This window comes from Mobula hypostoma, chromosome X1, assembly GCF_963921235.1.
Source record: "Mobula hypostoma chromosome X1, sMobHyp1.1, whole genome shotgun sequence".
Classification (NCBI taxonomy): domain Eukaryota; kingdom Metazoa; phylum Chordata; class Chondrichthyes; order Myliobatiformes; family Myliobatidae; genus Mobula; species Mobula hypostoma.
In genome coordinates, this window is record NC_086128.1 from 37,410,031 (window position 1) to 37,435,248 (window position 25,218).

Genomic DNA, 25,218 nt, shown 5'->3' on the forward strand with positions numbered 1-25,218 from the left:
GAGTGTCCCCCAGGCAACACACTAAATCAGATTCCTTACCTATAGTACCCATGTGCCTGGTCATTGGTTGGATGTAAAGGCTCATCTTATTGATGCTGTCCATCCCGCTCAAGAATCCAGGGACAGAATGAGCTCAATTAGAAATTTCACCCTTCCCAATAGCGGGCCGGGGGGGGGAGGTGAGGTTGAAGCTGGGGCCAAAGGCTTTGTTTATTCCTTTCCATAGATGCTGCCTGTCCTGCTGAGTTCCTTCATCTTACTCTGGATTTCCAGTATCTGCATAATTCGGTGGGATAACCACGAGATTTTTTTTTTTTGGCTTTTATACTGAGTCTGTAATGCACCCTTCACCCAAAGGTGACCTTTGGGAATTTTCACCAGAAACATTACAGGAGGACTGCCAACCATCCTACTTAGTTGGGAAATTCAACTCAATATTTTCCACCCCCCAATCTTTGTCCAGGGATTAAACCCCAGGCATTTCTCCCACATCCTTTGAGCTACCATTAAGAACCGAGAGTAAAGCATCTGTGCTCCTTATTGACCTCAGACTTGGAGCAAGCTCCAGATCAGGGGGTGGGTGGGATGGGGCTCTATATAGCAGCAGTACAATTGTTGGCAAGGCCAAAATGCACTTAGCCCATGTATAGTCAACTGATAGCTGGAAGAGCCAGTGGAGCTCCTACCTCCTTCAGTAGCCCAGGTCCATTCAACCTCTGGCACCATCTATTTGAAGCTTACATGTTACACATGTTAGCAGTTTTCTCTGGATACTCCCATTTTCTCCCCATCCCAAAGACATGTGGGAAGGCAGATTAAATTGGAAAATGTAAATTGACAACTTCAACCGAGCCATGGACTACAAATGGTGGATAACCAGTTTGGATCAGTGGCAAAATTTGGCTCGACTAGAAGATGGGCCTATCTTGTGCTATTAGCATGGGCAGGCTGTAATACGTGTTCATAAAAGGCAGAGTATTCCGGATGGCTTTAGATAATTTTATCAGCCAAAGTTCTCTTCAGCTACAAAAAGAAAACACTAGTTAATGAACAGTTGTTGGTTTTGATCTAGTCCCAAATACTGCAGTGTGTCTAGAAACAATGAAGTGTTGTTCATTGTGTGCATGTTCAGTTTCAAAACAGCACAGACCATGGACAGATAGGCCAAGGTGGGGAGTAGATTGAAGATTTATAGACAAATGGAAAATAGGGCCTTAAACATGTTGAAGGAAGGTGCTCAGCAAATCAATCATACATTTTCTCCAACATTGGGGCACAGGCACAAATTCACTGGAGCGCATTACTGCTTCAGAGGGCATTTAGACTCATGGATGGTGGAAAAGGTACAATATTGGAGGTGTTAATTTCCTGTGATTAAATGAAAGCACTGTGGGAAGGGGACTGATTGGTGGATGTGAAAGTGAGGGCCATGAAATGGGGAAGGCCTTGCTCCCTTTAGAATATTGAAATGAAAGATATTCTGCCACCTTCTAGACCTATTACAAAACATCATGTAATGAATGCAAAGGGAAGGTCCAGGGGAACTATCCTTTGTCCAGCTGGAAGAGCGTGTGTGGGAAATAGGCAGTCAAGGGCATCTTAGCTGTGGTAGAGGGAAGGAAACAAGGAAATAGAAAAGCTCTCTCAGCCCGTGTGGACAGTCAGAGCTGAGATGTACAAATTGCAAGAGTCTTCACAAGTGGGAGGATGTCAAGATGGGAGGAAGTGCAGACTAGTGTCTAAACTGAGATGTAGGCTAAATAAGTAGGTTTTGAGGCAGCATTTAAAAGTGTCAACTAAGTCTACATCACTTATTGTTTAGGTACTGAATTCCAGTTTAGGAGCGTAGTTCAAAAAAAGCTGACCTACCAGTTATGTTTTGAGTGAAATAGATCAAATTTAAATTCAGAGACCAACGGTAGAAGACCCAAGAGCTCAAGCAGAATTATAAAACAAGAGCAAATCTGTGATGTGCTCCAGTCCAAGACGATTAAGAACTTCAAAAACAATTTAAATCAAGTCCAAAAGATACAGGAAGCTCATGCAGAGTAGCTAGGACAGGAGTGATATGCTCCCTTGTCCTGATTTTAGTTGAATTACGCCATGTCGTATATTGCAAGCTGACATTTTTCAAAAATGCAAATTCAAGCTTAGGACATTTCAACAGAACTATTGTCAATATTCAAAGCTAAACTTAGTCATCTTTGCCAAGTCCTTTTCGTAAAGATTACACCAAAACATCACATTGCTGTCCAAAGCACCCGATTACACAAACTGGCTGTGATATCAGGCTTGTGAAAGCAATTACGTTTGAAATGCTATAGAAATGCCACAGTCTGAAAGGAAATTCAATATAGAAGATATTACTTAAAAATTAAGTGCTAGACCAATAACCACAATACATAATGAGCAGATTTATTGTCACTGGTGTCATGAAGCTTGTTCATTTGTAGCAGTGCAAAACAAAAATGACAAGTTACAAAATAAGTAAATAGTTGAGATGATGATCAGAAGTCTGACAGAGGGGATGAAACCATTCCTAAAATGTTGATTACAGGTCTTCAGGTTCCTGCACCTCCTTCCCTATGGTAGGAAGAGCACATGCCATCTATCTGAGGCACATCTTGAAAAGGTCCTTGATGGCAAGGAGGGCTTTGCCCACAATGGAAATGGCCAAGTCCACAACCACATGCATCCTGTGATCTTGCGCATTGAAGCCTCCATACTGAGCAGTAATGCAACCAGTCAGAATGCTCTCCACTGTACATCAATGGAAATTTGCTGCCATACCAAATCACTTGAAACTCCGAGGCATAGCTGCTGATGTTATAGCTTCTTTGTGATTGTGTCAATGTGTCGGGCCCAAAATAGGGCCTCTGGAGGTCAACACCCAGGAACTTGAAATTTCTCATCCTCGACTTCCCCTTTCCGATGTCCAGAATCAATCCCTTCATCTTACTGACATTGAGTGCAAGGTATTTGTTGCAACACCACTAGAACTCCCAATTTCACTTCTTATACATTTTGTTGCCATCTGGGATTCTGCTAAAAAGTGATGTTACCAGCAAATTTATAGACAACTTAAGCTGTGCCCATCCACACAAGACACGAGCATAGAGCAGCACTTCGCTTAGCACACATCCTTGAAGTGTGGCAATGTTGATTGTCACAAATAGCACAGGCCATCTGGAGCTGGGGCTCCCAACCCTTTTTATGTATGAAAACAAATGCCATGGACCAATACCATTAAGCAAAGGATCTGTGCACCCCAGCTTGGGAACATGAGACCTAGAAAAACTTCAGAGAAACTCATTTTCTGTATCCAATCAGGTTCAAGTACCAACAATACCTCACTTACACATTTGAACAAAAATGTATTTTGCAACATACCCAATACATTAAGGTAATTGGGTATGCTGGGGAATACATTTTCCTTTAATTAAATCAAACATATTATTAAGTGACACACAAAGTGCAAGTCACAGCAAATTTGCCATAGCGTTCTTAATGCAACAACTTGAATTTTCTTTAATGATATTTCACTCGAAGTTAGACTCAAAACTGATATCTGAATTTGTTTTGAAGTTGGAGAAAGGGTAATTGGTGGTGTTTAGTTAGTGGAGCTACTACCTCACAGCAGTTGAGCACTGGTTCAGTAATCTCAGATTCTGAATATTCTCTTTTTGACCGTGTGGATTTCCGATGGGGAGGGGCACCCTCTGGTTTTCTCCCACATTCCAAAGGTGTGCAGATTGGTAGAGTAACTGACCTTTAGCGCATAGTAGAGGTAGAATTTGGGGTGGTTTATGATTCAGGCCCAGTGCAATGAAGGGCCCATTTCCATGCTACAAGCCTCTAGAACTCAGATGACATTTAATCCAATATACCTAAAGTCAGATGAAGAAAAACTTACCAGCTGCCATATGGATGAGAATGCTCTGATTTGGACGCAGATTTGCATAGTCATTGATCATCATGTATGCAACGATATAATTGACAGAGATTGCAGCTGCATCTTGAAAACTCATCCCATCAGGCATCAAGAAGGTATGAATGACCTTCGTTGCCACCAGCTCTGCCCAAAGTCCTCCATCAACATTCAGCACAATTACCTTGTCACCAACCTTCGAAGAAGAAATGGCTAGAATCAGGAATTAGACTTGAACAGCTGCTTAAAAAAAATTATCCAAGGGTTGCGCATTTAGTACTTCAGTAATATTTGCGTAATATTCTAAAATTTGTTTATGCATTGTTCATTTAAATAATTTATTACAGGTTATATGCATGAAAAGTATGTGAATGGCATATGCCATAACATCATAAATGTGCGTGCCTCACAAAATAAAATTAAGACACATGTCTCCCAGCTTTTTTCTTTCAATTCGTTCCATGTTTTGGAGTTACAAAACATAACACCAGGGAAACAGCCAACTGAGAAAATGTGGTGTGGAGGAGGAAGGGGTGCTGAGCCAGGGGCAGTGAGACAATAGATCTCCCTTGGCTTATCCATGGCATTTAAGCATATGGGCCAGAAACTCAATTATATTCTCCATTTCTTTCCAGGGGGTCCAAATCAAAAATACTACGGGTCACCTTAATAGACACTTCCAGATTCATGTCATTGAACTTGAAGTGCACAATTAAGTGATTTGATATCTGATGTGATTATCAGGATTGAGCACGGAATAATTCCTTTCCCATACAGTACTCTTTTGCGGCTGTTGGAGGGTAGCTTAAAACAAATAGATGACGCTACCATCCCTTGCACATTTAGATGTTTTAAAAAACTAGTGGGGAAATTAGAATATTTGTAAAGTCCATAATTACAATCCATTCCAATTCCTGACTGTCATCTTTGGCATATGGCCAGATTCATCCTAGTGAAAAGTACAGTGTCTCAGTGCAGAAATTTACAGCACAAGGGTTATGAGCAAAATGCCTATTAAAATATTACAGCAACATCCATCCATCACTCCCACATGGAAGTAGAATGTGTAAAGCACAAATGCTCCTATGCCATTTCTACCAAATCCGGTCATTGTTCTTTCCTCATAGCTCGAATTATTTTGCCTTCAAATACATTTCCAAATGAAAGCCAGGAGGTAATATCTAAAGGAAATTGCTTCACCACAAAGCAGCACAGAAGAGCAACACCCATATTCCAAGGTTGGGCGAGTCTTGAACTAGAGGTCATAGCTTAAAGGTGAAGTATTTAAAGGTTGAATGCTTGCAGGCTTTTTCACCTCAGGTTGAGTGAGACTGAAACTAGAGGTTGCAGGTTTAGGCTGAAAAGTGAAATAATTAAAGTGAATCTGAAGAGGAAGCTTGTTTGCTTAGCAGGTGTGGAATGAGCTGCCAGTGGAAGTAGTTGATGCAGGTTCAATTATAACATTTAGAGAAGGCAGGTACACAGGTGGTGTGCAGGGCTAAGGTCCAGCTGCAGGTAGATGGGACTAGGTAGAACACCAGGTCATGAATTAGATGGGCTGAAGGGCCAGATTCTATGCTATAGTGTTCCAGGACTCCAAGTCTAACGATCTTCAGTTCAGACCAAGTACTGGAAGGATCACCCACGAAGCAAAAATTAGAGACTGGGCGGGAAGTCATAGCAACCAACAACCTATGTACTACATCCAAGCAGATATTGATAACTGACCAGTTTTAAGTCCGAGTTCAGTTCTGACCTAGGGAGTGCAATTAAATTTAGGTTTATTGGTAGCAGCATCTTTTTGCTGCCCAAAGAGTCCAGTAAAGAGTTCAAATTATACCTGGGAACAGAATGCAATTCACATTCATTGTACTGTTCATCAATGGTACTAAACTACAAAGCTCAAATCTGACAGATTGAGATCCACTGGGAACAATAATAGCATTCCAGGTTTGCTTTATGCATAGCCCTTGAAGGCATTACTGCAATAAACCAACAGTCTGTGGTGACCAATGAAATAGTCCTTCCAAATGTCTTAGATAGGACTATAGATGGAAATTTAAAACATCTTCTCTTCTACCCTGCCCTAAACGCAAATTCATCCACAATTCAGTATCCTGAAGCAGCAAATGTGTGTTTATGCAAACAGAAAAGCCTCTTTCTTTTCCGCACAGCGCCCCTCCCCCAAGCAGCTGCACCCACTGCACATTCAGAAACAACTCCATCTTTAATGACACTGACTCTATACCACTCAAGTCTGGAGATTTCTTCCAAATCTAATACCAGCATCTGTTCACAGTAACAAGCCTACAATGATGAGTTGTTTAAGCGGGTCAGGGGACAGATCCATGACAATTTCCCCAAGTTATTTTCTAAACTGACCCAGATTATTTTGCCCTGAAACAAAACTCAGATACATGAAGGGGTAGGGTGATAGGCCAAAGTGTAGAAATTGCTCTATGGCTCAGGCTTAATGTATCAATTGTGTCTCAACTTCTCATGGTAAAGTCTAAGCAAAATATGCACAAAACATTAAAAAACATCCCTCCATACATTACACAATAGCAGTTCTTGTTTTTAAAAAACTTGGATGACTCAAACTGATCTTGTAGAATGTAGAGCAACAGGGGATGAGTAGAGACTTTTTTTTGCCCACTCATTACCCAGAAAGCAGCTCTGTATACATCATTTTATGCCATCCACATCTTTTACTGGAAGAACAAGGGAAAAAAAAGATTTCTCTTTCGCTAGCAAGTTTTAATTACTGGTTCCAGGACCAAAAATACTAATAGTCAAAGCCACATACCTTATCCTAGCATGTCTTGTTCAGGAAGTGAGTGCCATCTCTGCTCATTTCCCAATACAAAGTTCTTTCCCCACTTCTTACCTCCTCTAGTTCCTTAACCCTAAGAATTCATTCTTCCAAAACCCATCACCTGACACAATTCTACCCTCAACACCACTCCATGGTCTGATTTCAGTAATCTGAAATTAAGGAAGATTCCTCTTAAATCTTGGACCACGCTCTGCTGCAAACCCCACCCCCTTTAAGATGTAGGACCCCTGTCACTGGGCTCAGTAACTTGAGCTGTCCACGTTTCTGCAGTTTGTCATACAGATGTACTACATAATAAAAAAAGGCCCCAATTATATTAATAGCCATAGACATACAGCAAGCAGGAAAAGGCCAACATACAAGCCCAGTGAAAACTATTGGAAATAACACAAATTCAACTAGAGGAAAAAAAATTACATTTCTCATGGCAGAGAAAACAACGTAGTCTGAGAAAAAACCTCCGCACTACTGTAGGGAGTGGCCAGGGGTCAAGGAGATGCTCTAGACTCGGGCACCTCCCTATGCAGGCAGCATGTTAATTCCCCTTTCGCACTTAAATCCTCTGCCAGTTAATGAAATTGCACATTAACACTAAAAAGAAATTAATTATTCCAACTTCAGGCATGGAAAGAAATTGCAGCAAAGACCAAAAAAAAATCCAGATTAAAAATATGCCAATAATGAGGCAGCTAAGAAAAAGTGACAAAGTGGGACAAGAGAGAAAAAAGTAAAATGTCTATTATGTTGAAACCTTTGCAGTAACATGGGACGGACTAGAATTAGAGGATAGGTCCTGTAGTCAACTGAAAGGAAATGGGAGTGGTAATCATTTCCAAACTTATTCAAAACATCTGGCGTTCCACTTTCTTTGAGTAGCGCACTTAGTATTGTAATGTTTATCTATTGCCATTTCTTAAAAAAACATGTACAAGCCAATTCCTCGGGTCGGAGTACTTTTTAAAATGCAAACACCACACATTGGCACGTTTTAATCACACAAACGGTCGACGCAAACATAAAAGACTTCGTGCTGGGTTTTAGCGCAGATATACTGATTGGAACATAATCAGGTGACGATACAGGGAGGGGGGTGGAAGGTAGAGAAAGAAAGTTTTGTCTACGTTTCATTTTGAAGTAAAACGGCACACAGGCTGCAAACAACTAGGTTTAAGGAAAATCATCCGCAGTCACCTCGATCCGTTGTTCTCCGAGACGAGGGCGGTGGCTTTACTATCAGCGCAGCTGAGCTCTTCCCCCATCCCCAAACAACTTAATTGTCAAATTACTCGGAATATTAAAATAATAATTTGCAAGTAATCCCTTACCTTTCTATCGGTCACATCGTCCCCGATCGCTTCAACAACACCAGCGCATTCACTGCCCAGAGATGTGTGTTTACTGAACGTACCCTGTCTGATCAGCAAATCGGAAAAATTCAAACCACAAGCCTGCACTCGGACTAGAATTTCACCTGATTTGAGAGTTGGAGCACCCTTCTTGACTTCTACCTTCAGTTTATCATAACCCCCAGTACCAGTCAGCACAATGGTTTTGTAGGAAATCTCTGGCTCCTGATCCTTGGTTTCCTGATTAAGCTCCTGCTGTTCTTTAACCACATTGACTTCTTCCCCAGTCATTTTTCCCCTAATTGCTTTCTAAAGCCCCTTTAATTAATAAAAAAAAATACAAGGCAAAAAAAAAACCTACACTAAACGCAAACGGATCGTCAGAGGAGCACCGGAGCAACTCGCCTGTTGCAAGCCCAGCGACCGGATTGCAGGAGTACAACCAATACTATTGACCGCAATGACAACATGGAGCTGAAATTTAAAGTGCACAAGGAACGTCACTGAATCTTTAACTAGTAGTTTGATTTTTAAAGCGCGTCACCTCTATATTTTTAACCAACTATATAAGCGTTTCAGCCTAACTAAGGTACTGATTACAAGAAGAAAAAAATTTTTTAATGCGAATTATAATACCCAATTAATTAAGCAGAGCTGATGTATTTATTTAAAGGGAACGACCCTCCTCCCCAATTCCAATCCATATCAAAATATTTCCATTGGTCACTCCGTGAGATCACATGACCATGTTGTGTCTTGTTCAAATGAGGACTTATTAAATCGTGTTCATGCTCACCAATATGATAATATTTCTCTAAAGAGAAAAAAAAATCAATATGTTTTATTAAAGCCGATTTACCTGTGGACTTCTGCTTTTCTGTGTGAATGGTGACAGCTCAAATTGTTCCGTGGTGTCAAGGCTGAGAGGTTCCATTTAGGCTACAAAATTTGAGGAGTATTGCTGAATAGCCAGGGATAACTGTAAGGGGAGGGGGTTCTGGCATTGTCATAGATTAAAACAACTATTAAAAGGATTGTTTCTTCATGATGACATAGGAAGAGGCCAATCAGTCCATTGAATCCACTGGCAACTCATCAACCCAATTCCTCTTACTTCCCTTACTCCCTTCTATTCTTCCATTGTGAAACAGCACAAGGGGAAATTTACACTAACTAACTAACCTACCAGTTATTGGGATGCTGCAGGAAGCTGGACAACTGGAGGTAAGGGAGAAATGCAAACTCCACACAGACAGCACCGGAGTTTAGGATTGAATCTGGGTCTCCCTGCTTTCCTTTATTAAGAATGCCAGTCAGATTTTCATTTTCTTTTCAGCATGATGTTGTCAATTGGCTGCTCCTTGCAGATCCAGTTTGATTGTTAACTTGAGATCATCTCAGTGTAAATTAAATTTTGACTGTTTCTACCAATCTGCCACAACAGATACTCCAGATAGCCAGGATAAATGTAACCCGACAAACCTTTGCGGGGTCTTATTGAAAATACTCAGCGGGCTGGGAACTCATCTGAAACATTATCTCTGTTTCCGTCCCCACACATACAGCACAACCAGCAGAGAATTTTGAATGCTCTCTAACTTTTTTTTTCAGCTATCCAGCATGTGCACTATTTTGCTTTTGAACTCTTACTCAGTATTGTTTAAGGGGTGGCAGGCATTCTTCAGCAAAGGCAATCAGTTACCGTTTGTGAGGTGGGCATCTAGGGAATTAACTTTAGCAGGAACTTCCACCTCAGATACTATCAGATTTTAACTCAATCTAGTCCATTCTAATGTTTACAAGTCCGCTCCTTCTCTCATGGGTTGGAGCATTCAAGTGGTATCAGGTAGTAATTGAATACCTCAGCACAGCTTTGAACTTTGTAACTAAAGGAATCATGGGCTATTTTGGACTGGTACAGAACAGTTGAATCAGCCATGAATGAAGAAGCAGGCGCAAGAGGCCAGTTAGACAATGATGCAATGATCTGACTGTTCAGATGAAGGGTCTCAGCTCGAAATGTTGACTGTTTATTTCCCTCCATAGATGCTGCCTGACCTGTTGAGTTCAACGTAAGTTTATCATCAAAGTACATATATGACACCACAGACAACCCTGAGATTTGTTTTCTTGTGGGCATACTCAACAAACTCAATAACTATAATAGAATCAATGAAAGACCACACCAACGGGGTGGGCAACCAGTGTGCAAAATACAGTAAACTTGTGCAAATACAAAAATAAAGAAGGAAAAAGGGAAAGAACAAGAGATGAAGAGTCTTTGAAGGTGAGTCCATAGGTTGTGGGAGCATTTCAGTGATGGGGCAAATGAAGTTGAGTGAAGTTATCCTCTTTGGTTCAAGAGTCTGATGGTTGAGGGGAATAACTGTCCTTGAACCTGGTGGTGTGAATCCCGAGGCTCCTGCACCTTCTTCCTGATGGCAGCAGTGAGAAGAGAGCATGGCCTAGGTGGTGGGGGTCCCTGGATGCTGCTTTCTTGTGATAACGCTCCGTGTAGATGTGCTCAATGGTGGGGAGGGCTTTACCCATGATGGACTGGGCTGTATCCAATCCCTTTTGTAGGATTTTCCATTCAAGGGCATTGATGTTTCCTTACCAAGCTGTGATGCAGCCAGTCAATATACTCTCCACCACACATCTATAGAAATTTGTCAACCTTTTAGATATCATGCTGAATTTTTGCATTAAGCTCCTAAGGAAGTATAGGCACTGCTCTACTTTCTTCGTGGTTCCACTTGCGTGCTGGGCCCAGGACAGTTCCTCTGAAATGGATAACACCAAGGAATTTAAAGTTGCTGACCCTCTCCACCTTTGATCCCCCCATGAAAACTGGGTCATTGACCTCTGATTTCCACCTCATGAATTCAATAATCAGCTCCTTGGTCTTGCTGACATTGAGTGAGTGACAGGTTATTGTTTGGCACCACTCAGCCAGAATTTCAATCTCCCTTCTACATGCTCCCTTCGTCACCACCTTTGATTCGGCTGATGGTGGTGGTGTCATCAGCAACCTTGAATATGACATTGGAGCTGTACTTAGCCACACAGTCATAAGTGTAAAGCGAGTAGAACAGGGGGTTAAGCACACAGTCTTGTGGTGCACGTGCTGATGGAGATTGTGAAGGAGTTCCTCCAGCATTTTTGTATATTGTTCTTGATCCCCAGCATTTACAGAACCTCTTGTGTCTTAGACTGATGCCTGTGAGCTGTTGCAGACTGTTTAGTGCACTTTATATAGTCCTGTGTAGGTCTGTAGTCTAGTATAGTTTTTGTGTTGATTTACGTAGTCTAGTGTAGCCTTGTGTTGTCTCACTTAGTCTAGTGTAGTTTTGTGTTGTTTCATGTAGCACCATGGTCCTGGAAGAACGTTGTTTCATTTTTACTGCGCACTGCACCAGCAGTTTATGGTCAAAATGACAATAAAAAGCGACTTGACTTGAGAATGAGTTCAAGTAAAGCCCAAATCTTCTGTGCCTTTACTGCGGACATATATCATCAGAAGTTTATGCAAATGCTTTGCCTCTCTGCAGCTTTCTCCCAAGCTGAGATCAAACCTGGCAAATGGGATTTGCCTTCAGAAATCCTGCCTATTCTGTCTTCTTACTAAATGCTGTTCACTCAGTAGCCATCTTGCCCCTGATAGTTGTGCATTCAAGGTCCTCCCTGGAGAGCCGAACATGTTTTTCCAGCTGACACTTCAATGCAGTACTGAGGGGGTGCTGCACAGTTGTCCTTCAATGAGATGTTAAACTAGAATTCTGACACACCTCTCATGTGGGTGGACAGAATGCCTTGGCCTTAGGTAATACAGGCTTTCCTCTGCCGAGATTTATTTCTCTAGCATCTCTCATTGAAAAGCAAAAAGCAGCAGATGCTGAAAATGGAAACCAAAAATGTTGGAAATACTTAGCAGATCAGGCTACATCCGGGGAAGGAAAAACAGTTTCAGGTTGATAATCTTTTCCCAAGTCTGGCGAAAGATCATTGACCTATCGCATTGACTCTACTTCTCTCTTCATTGTGACTGCATGGCCAGCTGAGTGTTTCTAGCATTCTCTATTTTTTTTTACAAACATATTTCAATCTTCTTGGCTAGCTATCTGTGCACTTTTACGAGGGCTTTTTACATCTTTCCGAACAGTCCGCAGTCCTCCAGCTAATTAATGCTTTACAACATTTTGATATTGTCCCTTTGCTTTTTACTGTCAAAACAGGATATCTTTTCTATTTTTGACCCATCTTTTTGTTTAAATGAAAATTAAGTTCCTTTTGTGTGTCTATGCTTTTCAAAATAATCTGATTTACTATGTATTAATCTAGAAATGCCATTGTGTTGCACATTTTTAATGGACTACTCAATGGATTGGAAGCAACAATCTAATGTGATTAGCATCTCTGCAGTTCTTCATACGGTTAAAGGATACTGAGTATCAGCAGAAACATTAATAAAAGTGCAATCTCACAGCTGCAATGATTGAGATCACACACAATGTTTGAAAATCACATAGACCTTGACTGAATGTGCATCATAAGGAGTTGGGCGGGGGGTGTATGCACACTCGAGCATAAGTTAGAGGGCTCCCTTATCTGAGACATTGTTGGGGCATTTGCCAACAAGGTAACTATCCAATTTTGCAAAAGATCCAAATGTCCATGATGTATAATGTAAGACTTACTTCCTGCAATGGGGAATACATTCCAATTAGCATTTCAATCCCACCGTCCATCAAAGACACTTGGTGCTTCAATCCTCAATTTACCATTCCAAACAAGAACTGAAGTGAATTCAAGCCACAACTTGGAGCAGTTGCTTTCAGTGAGGACAGCCACTTTAAATGCTTCTGTCACAGGAGGACATTGCTATTTTAAGTTTGCAATTCTTGCTCAACTACATATAACTACATGGAAGGGTTAAGATTCACACCTGAAGAAATTGCTCCCAGGTGGTGGAGAGAGTTACCTGTGTTGTGCTGGCATGTGTTTAAATGATCATTAGAACCTATAGCTCTATGCCTTTCTATAATCGTCCGCTCATAGAGCTTCACTTCACATTTTGCATATTAAACGCCTACATGTTTCTGTCCCCTTAACCACTCTGGTTTGTCCTCAATAATATTGAGTCCATGCTTACTCAATGTCTGTGGTGTCTGAATATTTATCACAAAACTTGTTAGGTAATTACGCAAACAACAGGAATTCTGCAGATGCTGGAAATTCAAGCAACACACATCAAAGTTGCTGGTGAATGCAGCAGGCCAGGCAGCATCTCTAGGAAGAGGTACAGTCGACGTTTCAGGCCGAGACCCTTCGTCAGGACTAACTGAAGGAAGAGATAGTAAGAGATTTGAAAGTTGGAGGGGGAGGGGGAGATCCAAAACGATAGGAGAAGACAGGAGGGGGAGGGATGGAGCCAAGAGCTGGACAGGTGATAGGCAAAAGGGATACGAGAGGATCATGGGACAGGAGGCCCAGGGAGAAAGACAAGGCTGGGGGGAACCAGAAGATGGGCAAGGGGTATAGTCAGAGGGACAGAGGGAGAAAAAGGAGAGTGAGAGAGAAAGAATGTGTGTATAAAAATAAATAACGGATGGGGTACGAGGGGGAGGTGGGGCATTAGCGGAAGTTAGAGAAGTCGATGTATGTCCAGATTGTGAAAGTTACAGTGGAACGTTACACTCCTGCCTGAACTCCTCCTCTTGAAGGGACCCTATCTTGTTGGAGGTGCCAAATGGAAATTCTTACCTTCACCACTCTGCACCCCCCCCCGCCTCAATCTGCTCATACAGGCTCTGCATGCATACTCCCTCATGCTGATTAAAATAATCGGATACAGGGAATTTTGACAGGGTTTGTGAGCACAGTAGAGTTCTTGCTTTCCTTTCATCTCCACTATGAAGTATTTCATGTGCCCTTTGTCAAGCTGAGTAATGTCTGGAGAAAGCTATTTGCGCTGTTTGCATTGGAGGTGGTGGCAACTTTGTATGAAAAATAAACAGGCCTTACCTGTTGATATAATATTAAATACACTTTTATACATATATCGAATTTCTTAATTCCCATAATCAGTTGTTATTCATCTCTGTATTCTCTAGAGACAATACTTTTGCTGTTTTTGAAAATAAAGAAATCTAGCTTCAAAAATAATTAATATGGAAAAAACAAGTTATTACTTTATGTGAATTAATGCAGCAACGAGGCAACTTATTACATTATAGAAAGGTCATCTGCAGTATTTGTGTGTTTACTGCTCGTGCATGTAGAACTGTAATTATGTTTGCTCATGATCACTATGTGAATAATAAATTTCTGACAGCTGTTGAGTAAAAAAATGGAAAAAAAATACTATTTTATGATTTTATCTTTTAGACTAGTATGTTTATGAAAATGGCTCCACCACTACTGTTGCTTGTATGACTTGGAAATAATTCGCAATATTCTTGCCCATCTCCTCAGAGTTATTAAATGAAGTATTTATAATAATAAAGAAGATAAATTGTACAGAGCTTTGAAATACTGAACTATAAAACTGTGTTAAATTGGAAAAGAGTAACATCTATCTGATTGGTGGTGGTATCCAATAACTATCATATTCTACATATATGTTGCAACTCTCCTTCAGATTTTCCTAGGTACTTGTCTAGTACACTGCAATTGTTTACTCTGATTATTTACTGAAAAGGAAATTGAAATGCTTCAGTAATGAACAACAGTGCCTTACTTTACCAGTCTTATAGTGTTGTCGGCCTTTAGTTTAGGGTGACTACTGCTCTGTAGTACATGTGGGCATAATAAAAAATATGGGGCACACATGTGTTGAATGATCCCTGGTGGCAAGGCCAGTACCTACCCCCCACCCAACTGAATCCGAAGATCTGATTGATATTATATTACTGTTTGCGTGGTTCGCCACGTGCAAATGTGCAAAACAAATCAAAACTATCTTTAGGAGGCGGTGCCTCAAGAGGGCAGAATCCATTACTAAGGACATTCACCATCCAAGGCATGCCCTCTTTTCATTACTACCATCAGGGAGGAGGTATGGGAGCCTGAAGACCCACACTCAATTACTTTTTCCCCTCTGCCACCAAATTTCTGATTGGTCCATGACCCCATGAACATGATTTTATTATTTCTTTCTTTTGCATTGTTTATTTAATGATTCTGATTTATAGATTTTTAAAAATGTTTTTGTATTGTACTCCTGCCATCAAACAACTAATTTCACGTCATATGTCAGAGATAATAAATCATATTCTGATTCTAATTTCTGGTGTGATTTTTTCATCAGAATAGTAATTACATTTCCAATGTACTTCACTATTTGGAAATAGCTCTGGAATATCCTCTGGTTGTTAAGAAAAGTAATTAAAAGCAAGGCTTTTCTGTTGTATCTAGATACAAAGTCCACTGTTAATACTTCCCTGGATGCCAATCCCATTTATCCACACCCCTCCATGAAGAGAGCTGAATCTAAAGTATATTAACTTTTAAATGCACAATATGTAGGAACTTTCTGAAGTCAGCCAAGAGGGAGTTAGATATTGTTCTCAGGATTAGAAGGGTCAAGGGATACCAACAGAAACAGCCTTTCCTCATCCCCCTCTATTCAGGTCTTTATTTCAGTATCTGATAGGTTTCAATGAGATCCCCACCCCCACCTCATCCTTCTGAACTCCATTGAGTACAGGCCCAGACTCATTAAATACATTAAATCCTCATACATTAAGCCTTTCATTGTTGGGATCATTCTTGTGAATTTCTTCTGGACCCTCTCTGGGTTCAGCGCGTCTTTCCTTACTCACGGGACCCATAAATTCTCACAATATTCCAAACCCCACTTTGAAAAGTTAAACTGGAGCTGCCAAGCATGTCAGACTTGATTCGCTGATGCAATTTCCACTTCCTGGTTACAGCAAAGTCATTATTTTCCGTGAATTACTCTTGGAGATTAGCAAAAGAACCTGAACACTGAATCCATGACTCCACCCCAATGAAAGCGGCTGTCTCCAGAAGCAGAACTTAACAGAAGTCTTCTCCTTCCCTCTCCAGTCTCTCAATCTATTCCACAACTGCCAATGGAACACCCCTTCTTCCCCCTGAAACCCTGGATGCCTTCATTCTCTGGACCTTCTGCAGGTTTGATTGGGGCTACTCCCAATGACCCTGGATCCTCTCTGCCAAAAGAATACTGACGTACACATTTTCAGGGCTAAACATGCACAATTGTGCAATGTCTGATTCCATGAACTTGAGATCCTGAGACATGCACACAAATGAAGTTTTCAGCAAAGGACCAATAACCAGATTGGTGACTAGCAGCCTGGTCAAGTTACCTTTGCTTCTCCATATCAGACCAAGCATGAATCTGGATCTGCTAACTTTAACACATGAATGTTAATTAATTTGGTGTGGCTTCGCACCGACGCTATGCTTATAATTTAATTACAAATCAAACTAACAAGATAATTCAGTCACAAACACAAGAGATTTTGCAGATGTTGGCAACCCGGAGCAACACACACACACAAAATGCTGGAGGAACTCTGCAGGTCAGGCAGCATCTATGGAAATGAATAAATCGTTGATGTTTTGGGCTGAAACTTTGACTGAAAATTCAGTCAGTCAAGCAGTATCTATAGGGGAGAAAAGACCAATTTGGTTCAAGGATCTTTGAAAGTTGAGTTCATCCAACATTTTATTTTCAGATTCCAGCATCTGCAATTTCATTTGTTGCCTACAATTTTGGGACCAACTATTGGATCAATTGTTGGCATCTGTAAGTACCAGGGTGGATCTTCTAGACTCTAAAGTTCCCCCAGCTTTAAAAGGAAAAGACAGACTGGATGCCAATGGGATGAAGGGTGCAGGCGAAGGTACACAACATGGGTGTGAGGTACTGATGAATTATTCTACAAACTACGTTGGATTCTGTTTCTTATCTATAATTTTCATTACTCTCGTTGGTGATCTGTTACAGAGCTGTAATGCCACCTGGCATTGCACCTCGTCTTGATTTTGCTTCCCTCACACCTAATCTCTCACTAGTCGGTGTCTAGCAGCAGATTCAGACACTATTCTAAGGTTATCTGCTGGCACAGCCTCCCTCGGCCGTGCCTCCTCACCTCCACTTTCTGCCTCCTGCAAGGCGTTCTGCACGAAATCTAGGAGAGCTCAGTTAATCTTTGTGTTATTAGAAGTCCAGGAAAAACAGGAAAGGCGTTCACACATTCTGGTATAGCCAGGTGCTTCCAATTAACACACTTATACCAGTCTGAGCTGGGCTGCCAACGGTGGAGATGAAAAAAACTGATTAATGTGGTCTTGAAACAAGATAATGAGATATTGGAACAGAACTAACATCATAAAGCATGTCTCCTAATCAAAGCTTAAGTGATTAGGAGGAAGAAATAGAAAAAAAAATGCTTAAAATCAGAATCTCCTGTTCATTATACTAATTAAAATGTGGCAATTATCGACCTAGTAATATGATTGTTTATCTCAGTCCCTTGTAGTTGAAACTGTATCCTTCCTGAGTGAAATGCAGTTGTGACCTTTTCGGGGTTGTTTCATATGACTCTGAAATTTTGATCAGTCACTTGCTGCACATATCATGTTAGCTAATTGACATCTTTTCCTGTGTGGTGCTTCATTTGGAACGTTGTGGGGAATATTAGCCCAGGTTGTCTTCTGAATGATCATCACCAGGACAATTGTGTTTTCCTAGAACAGCACTAGATTGGGACTCCACTTAAATCATTCCGGTACCTACCTTCTACACTTCATGATTTGAACTTCCCAAAACATTGATCTTAACCTACCATCTTCCTCAGAGTCTTTCCATTCTACTGCCTGATTACTCAGTGTCCCAATTTTCCACACTAGCAAATACCATAATGGCTCAATTTTCCCAACACTCTGTCCCATGGAGGTCCAAATCTCCACTTTCCATCTCCTCTCTTTCAAGTCATTCACCCTTCAATGGCCCTCTCACTGACTTCCCTCCAGGTGCCTACTAGGTCTCCAGTCTGTGATCCTTCCTTCTGCCCACTGCCTTGGATCTAACCTGCTGCAGTTTCCTTCTCATGCTCCAAATCTGTCCACTTCAGTGCTGTTCTAAACAAAATCATAAATGACCATTATAATTGATCATGTACTTTAATTGAGTTCACTGTGCTGATATTTTAGGATAGTTTAAGTGATGCAGTGACCTAATTCAGAAATCTTTCAGCATGGCTAGAATGTTTTGATATATGGTGGTAGAATTATGGTATGAAGAATGGTTGTAGAACCAAGTCATAAAAAGATCAGAAGGCATTTCACAGCACACACCTGAACATTATCAGTTAAATGGTTGGTTGAAATGACATGCAGAGATCTGCAGGTGCACTGTAACATTTTGTTCATTGGCCTCAGTTTCAAATTGGAAGAGTGTACATGCAACAGTGCAGGAAAAGGATGCACAGTGAAAACTAAGAAGATGAAGAAACGAGAGAAGAAAGAAAGCAATAATCACACATAGCAACGTGTAACTGGAGTTTGCCTGGATAAGCATCCCAGAGGGAAGTAGAGCTGTCTGGTGCTATGGCAACCAGCCTACGTCAAGGGAAAGGTTGATTAAGTGCTCGTAAATGGCAAGTTTTAAGACTAAGAAATATCTGATATATCTTTAAAGCAAACCATTTAAAATCTATACTGCAATCTCTGTGTACTGCAATGACTGTGTTAAATGGAACTTTCATATACAGTTAAAGGATAGTTGTATTCACAAATTACAAACTAGCTGTGGGAATAAACTGTGGGCTAACTGTTCTTTATTTATGGAATGTGGGTGCCATTCTAAAGCCAACAATTCTTGTCCAAGTCTATTTCCCCCCAAAATAAGGTACCTGCTTGAACTGCTGGGTCATGGGGAATATATTCAAAGTTCAAAGTTCAAAGTTCAAAGTTCAAAGTACATTTTATTATCAAAGTATGTATAAATTATGCATATCTTGAGATTCTTCTGCTCACAGGCAGCCACAAAACAAGAAACCCGAAATAGCCCTATTTTGAAAAAAGAGCCACACCTAATGTGTGTAGAGAGAGAGAAAAAAACAAATCAAGTCAAATCGTGCAAACAGTAAAGCAAGCATCAGCATTCAGGATGAATTGAGTCCATAAACCTGAAGCCGGTACTCGACCTTTCCAAATCGACGCAGTGCTTAGATGGATCAAACCTCGCTCCCGGTTTAGGAGGACGGGCTCTGAAACAGCTCTACTTCGGCTTTTCCCCACTCTGCTCGTTCCAACTACATCTTCGATTCTGAGTCTGACTTGATCTTCTGGAACATGCCTTGATCTCACTCTGGTTCTGTCTTGTACCTGTACACCTCGAGCCTTGAATCAGCCTTGCCTTCGCTCACCTCTTCATTGTTTGCGGTGATCATTCACCACAATTTTCCGTGTAAAAAGTGTTATCAATAGAGCATTTAGTCAAACTTTTGGCTTTGAGGTCCACCAGTAAGCTGTCACCCATGTTCAGTAGTGCCAGCTTAAACTGTTGGGTAAGGAGTCCAATATTTAAATCCAATGGCAATAAAGAAAAAAATGACATTTTTCTGAACCGAGACAGTATGTAAATTCTAAGAAAATTTGAAGATGGAGGTGTTCCAATACCTCTGTGTCTTTAGACTTCCAGTTAGTAAAAGTGTATTTGGAAGATGTTATTCAGAATGCTGTAACAAGTGGCTATTGTGCATTGTGTAGGTAGGAAACCCTGGAGATATAGTATGCTGGTGGTGGACAGGGTATTGCTTAGCTTGGAGAACTGAGTGTGAATCTAACATAGTGCTTCATTCTAAGTGATGTCAAGTTTATCTAATACTGTTGAAGATGAACTATATTTGATGGCCACTTTACTGGGTACGCATGCTCATTAATGCAAATATCTAATCAGCTAATCATTGCATAACTCAATGCATAAAAGCATGCAGACATGGTCAAGAGGTTCAGTTGTTGTTCAGACCAAATATTGGAATGGAGGAGAAATACGATCCAAGTGACTTTGACCGTGGAATGATTGTTGGTGCCAGACGGGGTAGTTTGAGTATCTCAGAAACTGCTGATCTCCTGGGATTTTCACACACAGCAGCCTCTAGAGTTTACAGAGAATGTTGTAATAAACAAAAAAAACATCCAGTGAACGGCAGTTCTGTGGGTGAAAATGCCTTGTTAATGAGAGAGGTGGAAGGAGAATGGCCAGACTGGTTCAAGCTGACAGAAAGGCGACAGTAACTCAAATAACCACACGTTACCACTATGGTGTGCAGAAGAGCATCTCTGAATGCACAAAACATCCAACATTGAAGGGGATGGGCTACAGCAGCAGAAGACCATGAACATAGACTCAGTGGCCACTTTATTAGGTAGAGGAGGCACTGAATAAGGCGGCCACTGAGTGTATGTCAAACAAGAGAAGACCGTTCCACTGGATTTGCGAATCTGGTAGAAGTGAGTCCTAACCAGATCCTGATCTTCTCTTGTAGGCGTAGTATGTTTAAACCAGGGGTTACCAACCTGGGGTCCACAGCCCCTTGCTTAATGGTAGGGGTCCATGGTTGGGAACTCCTGATTTAAATGGCTAGTTGGTTAAGTATCTTCTCAATGATGATGGTTAGAATGTGTTTTAATAGATACATAAGGACATTCCTGTTAAGGGAAAATAGTAGAGCAAGGACCATTTGGTAGTGTAGCAGCTAGTAGTAGAAACAGGACATGGTCTTTGATGATGGATTTGCATTACTTGCAGAGCATAATTGGGCCTTCCTTGTATCTCAGTACTGTGCAAAAGTCTTAGGCACATATATATAGCTATATATATAAGACTTCTGCAGTAATTTTATGTACTGCACTGTACCGCTGCCACACAAAAGAAAAAACAAATTTCATGACATATGTGAGTGATGATAAACCTGATTCTGATATGGGTCTCCATTGTGGGCTGACAGTAGAAAGGGGGCAGGGAGAGCGGAATCACGGTTGGTAAAAGAGGAAGGGAGAGGGGAAGGAGTGGGCAGCACAAGAAGTGTTTGGAATCAAATCACCTTGCCTGATGTCTCAGGGCTGGGTGTGTCTGCATCCATGGCCACCACCCACCCACCCCCCCACCCCGATCCCTGGCACTCCTTCTCTGCCACCTGTCCCACACCCCTCCCATGGCACTCCACCCTCACCATTCCCAACATTCTTTGCTCCCAAACAAGAGAAAATCTGCAGATGCTGTAAATCCAAGCAACACACACAATACGCTAGAGGAACTCAGCAGGCCAGGCAGCATCAATGGAGAAAAGTACAGTCAACGTTTCGGGCCGAGACCCTTCATCAGGACTTCATATATTTTCTTGCATACTGTTCATACAAACCAAATCATTACACAGTACATTGAGGTAGAATAAGGTAAATCAAAAACGATTATTTTACCTTATTCTAGGTTAGTGCAGTTTACTTTGCACAACATGTTTGTGTTATTAAACAGTTCAGTACTAGTGCACTCTAGTTCATTTCCACTGTAAATACATCAATTCCATTGTAAACCATCATATCTTTCATCTCCATAGAATCCATTCATCAGCATGGAAATAGAATCTTCGACATGATTTATATCATTTTTATTTCTCAGTTGTCACACTATATAGGCCATCACTCACTACCAATTAACCATGTAACATCTGTAGAAAGAGAGTAAATGTTTCAGATCGAAGATCCTTTGTCACTATTGAGAAAGGGAGAAAATAAGTAGTTTTAAGTGGTGGACAGGATGGGACCCATTATTCACCTCAGGACCCAGAGAACAGGACTCGTCCTCTATTTATGTGTGTGTGTGTGTGTGTGTGTGTGTGTGTGTGTGTGTGTGTGTGTGTGTTGATGCATCTACATTTGTCATTGTAACTTTGTAGAAGTATTCGTCTATGGGCTTCCTGCCTCTGTTGTGATTAAAAATGCCATTTGCCATTTGCCATCTTCCTTTGTAGCTCTCTGCAGAACTCAGTAAAGTAAAAGAAAACTAAAGCAAGATCAGGTTATGAAGCAGCTGCAGGGACATATGAATGAGTTAGGGAGGAGGCAATCATGTCTCCAGGGGCACGAGATTTGACAGCGCAATTGCATCTCCTTTTAAACAGGCAATGAAGTCCCAAACTCCAGGTTGCTTTAATGATTTTGGCATCAGTTTGCTTTATTTTTACTGTTATCATCACCCATATGGTACCTCCCAGTGCAGATGGCATCAGACAGCGCAAAGCAAACAAACTCGACGCCTGTGAGATAATCCAGCACATGAATTTTCATGTCTGCTGAGAATTGCCCTTAAACTACTGAGTTTATTGGTCCTGCAGAGGGACGGCTGCATAATGTGAGCAAAACCGGTGATAGGCCAGGATTTCCATTTGAGAAGCAGCAACCAACTGCACAGAAGCAAATTAAATCATTCAGACGAAGCACAGTGGTTAGGATCAGGTTGTTTAGAATTCAAAAGGATGTTTGATCCAGCAGATTAACATATGAATCTGATTGTCTTTTGGAATAATAAATGAACTGTTGGCTTCTTTAAATTGGCCTTTTGTGCAAACGGGCCAATACACTCCCGCTGCTCTTCTCTGCACGCTCCCAATGCATATAATGGCTAACATCAGCTACATTAGTGATGTGCTTTCCACCCATAGATTTCCAGCACTTGAATTTCAACTCTGAACATAAACGGAGAGGGAAGTTGTATTTACTGCAAATGTGATTGCCTAACTAATTTATTTTTACTATCGCATTTAAAGTTCAAGCCTATTAACGTTTAAATCATCAGGCAAAAGCAAGGAAATTAGTGAATGGTTATAAATAGATTGCAAGCTATTAGTCGGGAATAGGACAGTTACATTTTATAGAGCTGTTACGAAAATAGGTGGAAAGTGCCTGCTTCAGACAAAATCAAGAAATTGCACCCAAGAAGCATCCAGAATCGCTGCCGCCTTGGATCCAATTCCACTTTCTGCTGAGAAACAGATTTGCATAATAATTAACATAAGTAAATAGAAATTGGGTTTATTAGCACAAGTCTTTATGCATAAATCACACACTAAAGCTGTCTGTGTATATTAAGTTGTGCTAGCAATCATTTCTGAGTCAATTAGAGTCCACTGAGCCATTAGGCTAGGCACCTCTGGTCTGTGTGTAGTGTTAGAAGCGTGTCTAATGGCTTCATTGGTGCATTTATTCCTGCCCTTTCCCATACACACCTACAGGAATTATAAAATGTAACCTAACAACTTGCATTCATAAGACACAACAAACCATGGAGTAAGTGTGCAATGGATCAGCAAGGAGATGTGATATAAAGGATTCCCAGAGTGTGTCACAGCTCCGTTTCCACATTATTTACTGCACAGATTCGAGCTGTGACTCTGCCAGCCTGACGGGCACATGCTTCGCAGGTGGTACGGGCCATGCTTGGCACAGCACTCAGTGTACACAATCATGTGGCGGGGGAGAGGCTCGGCCAGACACACTGAAGTCACGTATAGCACCTTCCCGTTGGTTTTCCTCGCTTCTTTCTTGGCACCTCTTTTGTGCTTGTCACGGGGAGAGGTTCTTTATGGCTCTGATCTCCTGTCATTGCAGCGTTATGGCAGCTGTAACCCCAGTTTATAACTGCTCTTCAGAACCAAGCAGGTAAACATTTTGTCCATTAAATTTGGTCAAAAAAAAACACTCCTATGATTTTATATCCTGTTTTATTGTCAATGTAGAGTGAACTCCAGATTTATAGCACACACACACGTTCCGATTTAACCAGATCGGAGAGAGTGGAGAAACTAATTACATACAGACATAGAAAATAGGTGCAGGAGTAGGCCATTCAGCCCTTCGAGCCTGCACCGCCATTCAGTATGATCATGGCTGATCATCCAACTCAGAACCCTGTACCAGCCTTCCCTCCATACCCCCTGATTCCTTTAGCTACAAGGGCCACATCTAACTCCCTCTTAAATATAGCCAATGAACTGGCCTCAACTGTTTCCTGTGGCAGAGAATTCCACAGATTCACCACTCTCTGTGTGAAGAAGTTTTTCCTCATCTCGGTCCTAAAAGGCTTCCCCTTTATCCTTAAACTGTGACCCCTCGTTCTGGACTTCCCCAACATCGGGAACAATCTTCCTGCATCTAGCCTGTCCAATCCCTTTAGGATTTTATACATTTCAATAAGATCCCCCCTCAATCTTCTAAATTCCAGAGAGTATAAGCCTAGTCGATCCAGTCTTTCATCATATGAAAGTCCTGCCATCTCAGAAATCAATCTGGTGAACCTTCTTTGTACTCCCTCTATGGCAAGAATGTCTTTCCTCAGATTAGGGGACCAAAACTGCACACAATACTCCAGGTGTGGTCTCACCAAGGCCTTGTACAACTGCAGTAGTACCTCCCTGCTCCCATTTGTGGGAAGGAATATATGTATGTATGTTGGACCTTTGAACTTAACGTTATGGGAGCTCATCTACATGTAGATGTGTGCATAAGTCACACATTGTTAACCTGGGGACGACCTGTAATGAGAAAATAATGTGATCTAATTATTTTTGCCTCATTTTAAAACATTTTCCGTAGAGGATGTTTCCTATAGTGGGTGAGTCTAGGACCAGAGGGCATGACCTCAGAGTAGAAGGATGTCCATTTTGAACAGAGATGAGAAGGAATTTCTTTAGCCAGAGGGTGGTGAATCTGTGGAATTCATTGCCACAGACTGCTGTGGAGGCCAAGTCAATGGGTATATTTGAAGCAGAGGTTGATAGGTTCTTGATTAATCAGGGCATCAAAGGTTACAGGGAGAAGGCAGGAGAATGGGGTTGAGCGGGATAATAAATCAGCCATGATGGAATGGTGGAGCAGACTTGATGGGCCAAATGGCCTAATTCTGCTTCTATATCTTATGGTTTTATTTTAAACCAGTCTACTTGTGTCCATGCAAAGAGGAAATCAGTGTTTCAATGAATTGTTCTGAACTGACACAAACTCACAATTTCAGTCTTTACATATTCAGATTCAGATTTCTTTATCACATGTAC

General features: G+C 41.2%; 1 protein-coding gene across 1 annotated transcript in view; it reads right to left on the minus strand.

Moving 5' to 3' along the window:
• vat1 (vesicle amine transport 1) overlaps positions 1-8,745 on the minus strand; it is a 40,878-nt gene extending 32,133 nt beyond the window's left edge. The window contains exons 1-2 of the mRNA XM_063037010.1: positions 8,090-8,745; positions 3,914-4,124 (exon numbers count right to left, since the gene is read on the minus strand). Coding sequence (XP_062893080.1) covers positions 3,914-4,124; positions 8,090-8,401 — 523 coding nt within the window. The 5' untranslated portion in view covers positions 8,402-8,745. The remainder of the gene's footprint in view (positions 1-3,913; positions 4,125-8,089) is intronic.
• Between the last annotated feature and the right edge of the window lie 16,473 nt (positions 8,746-25,218).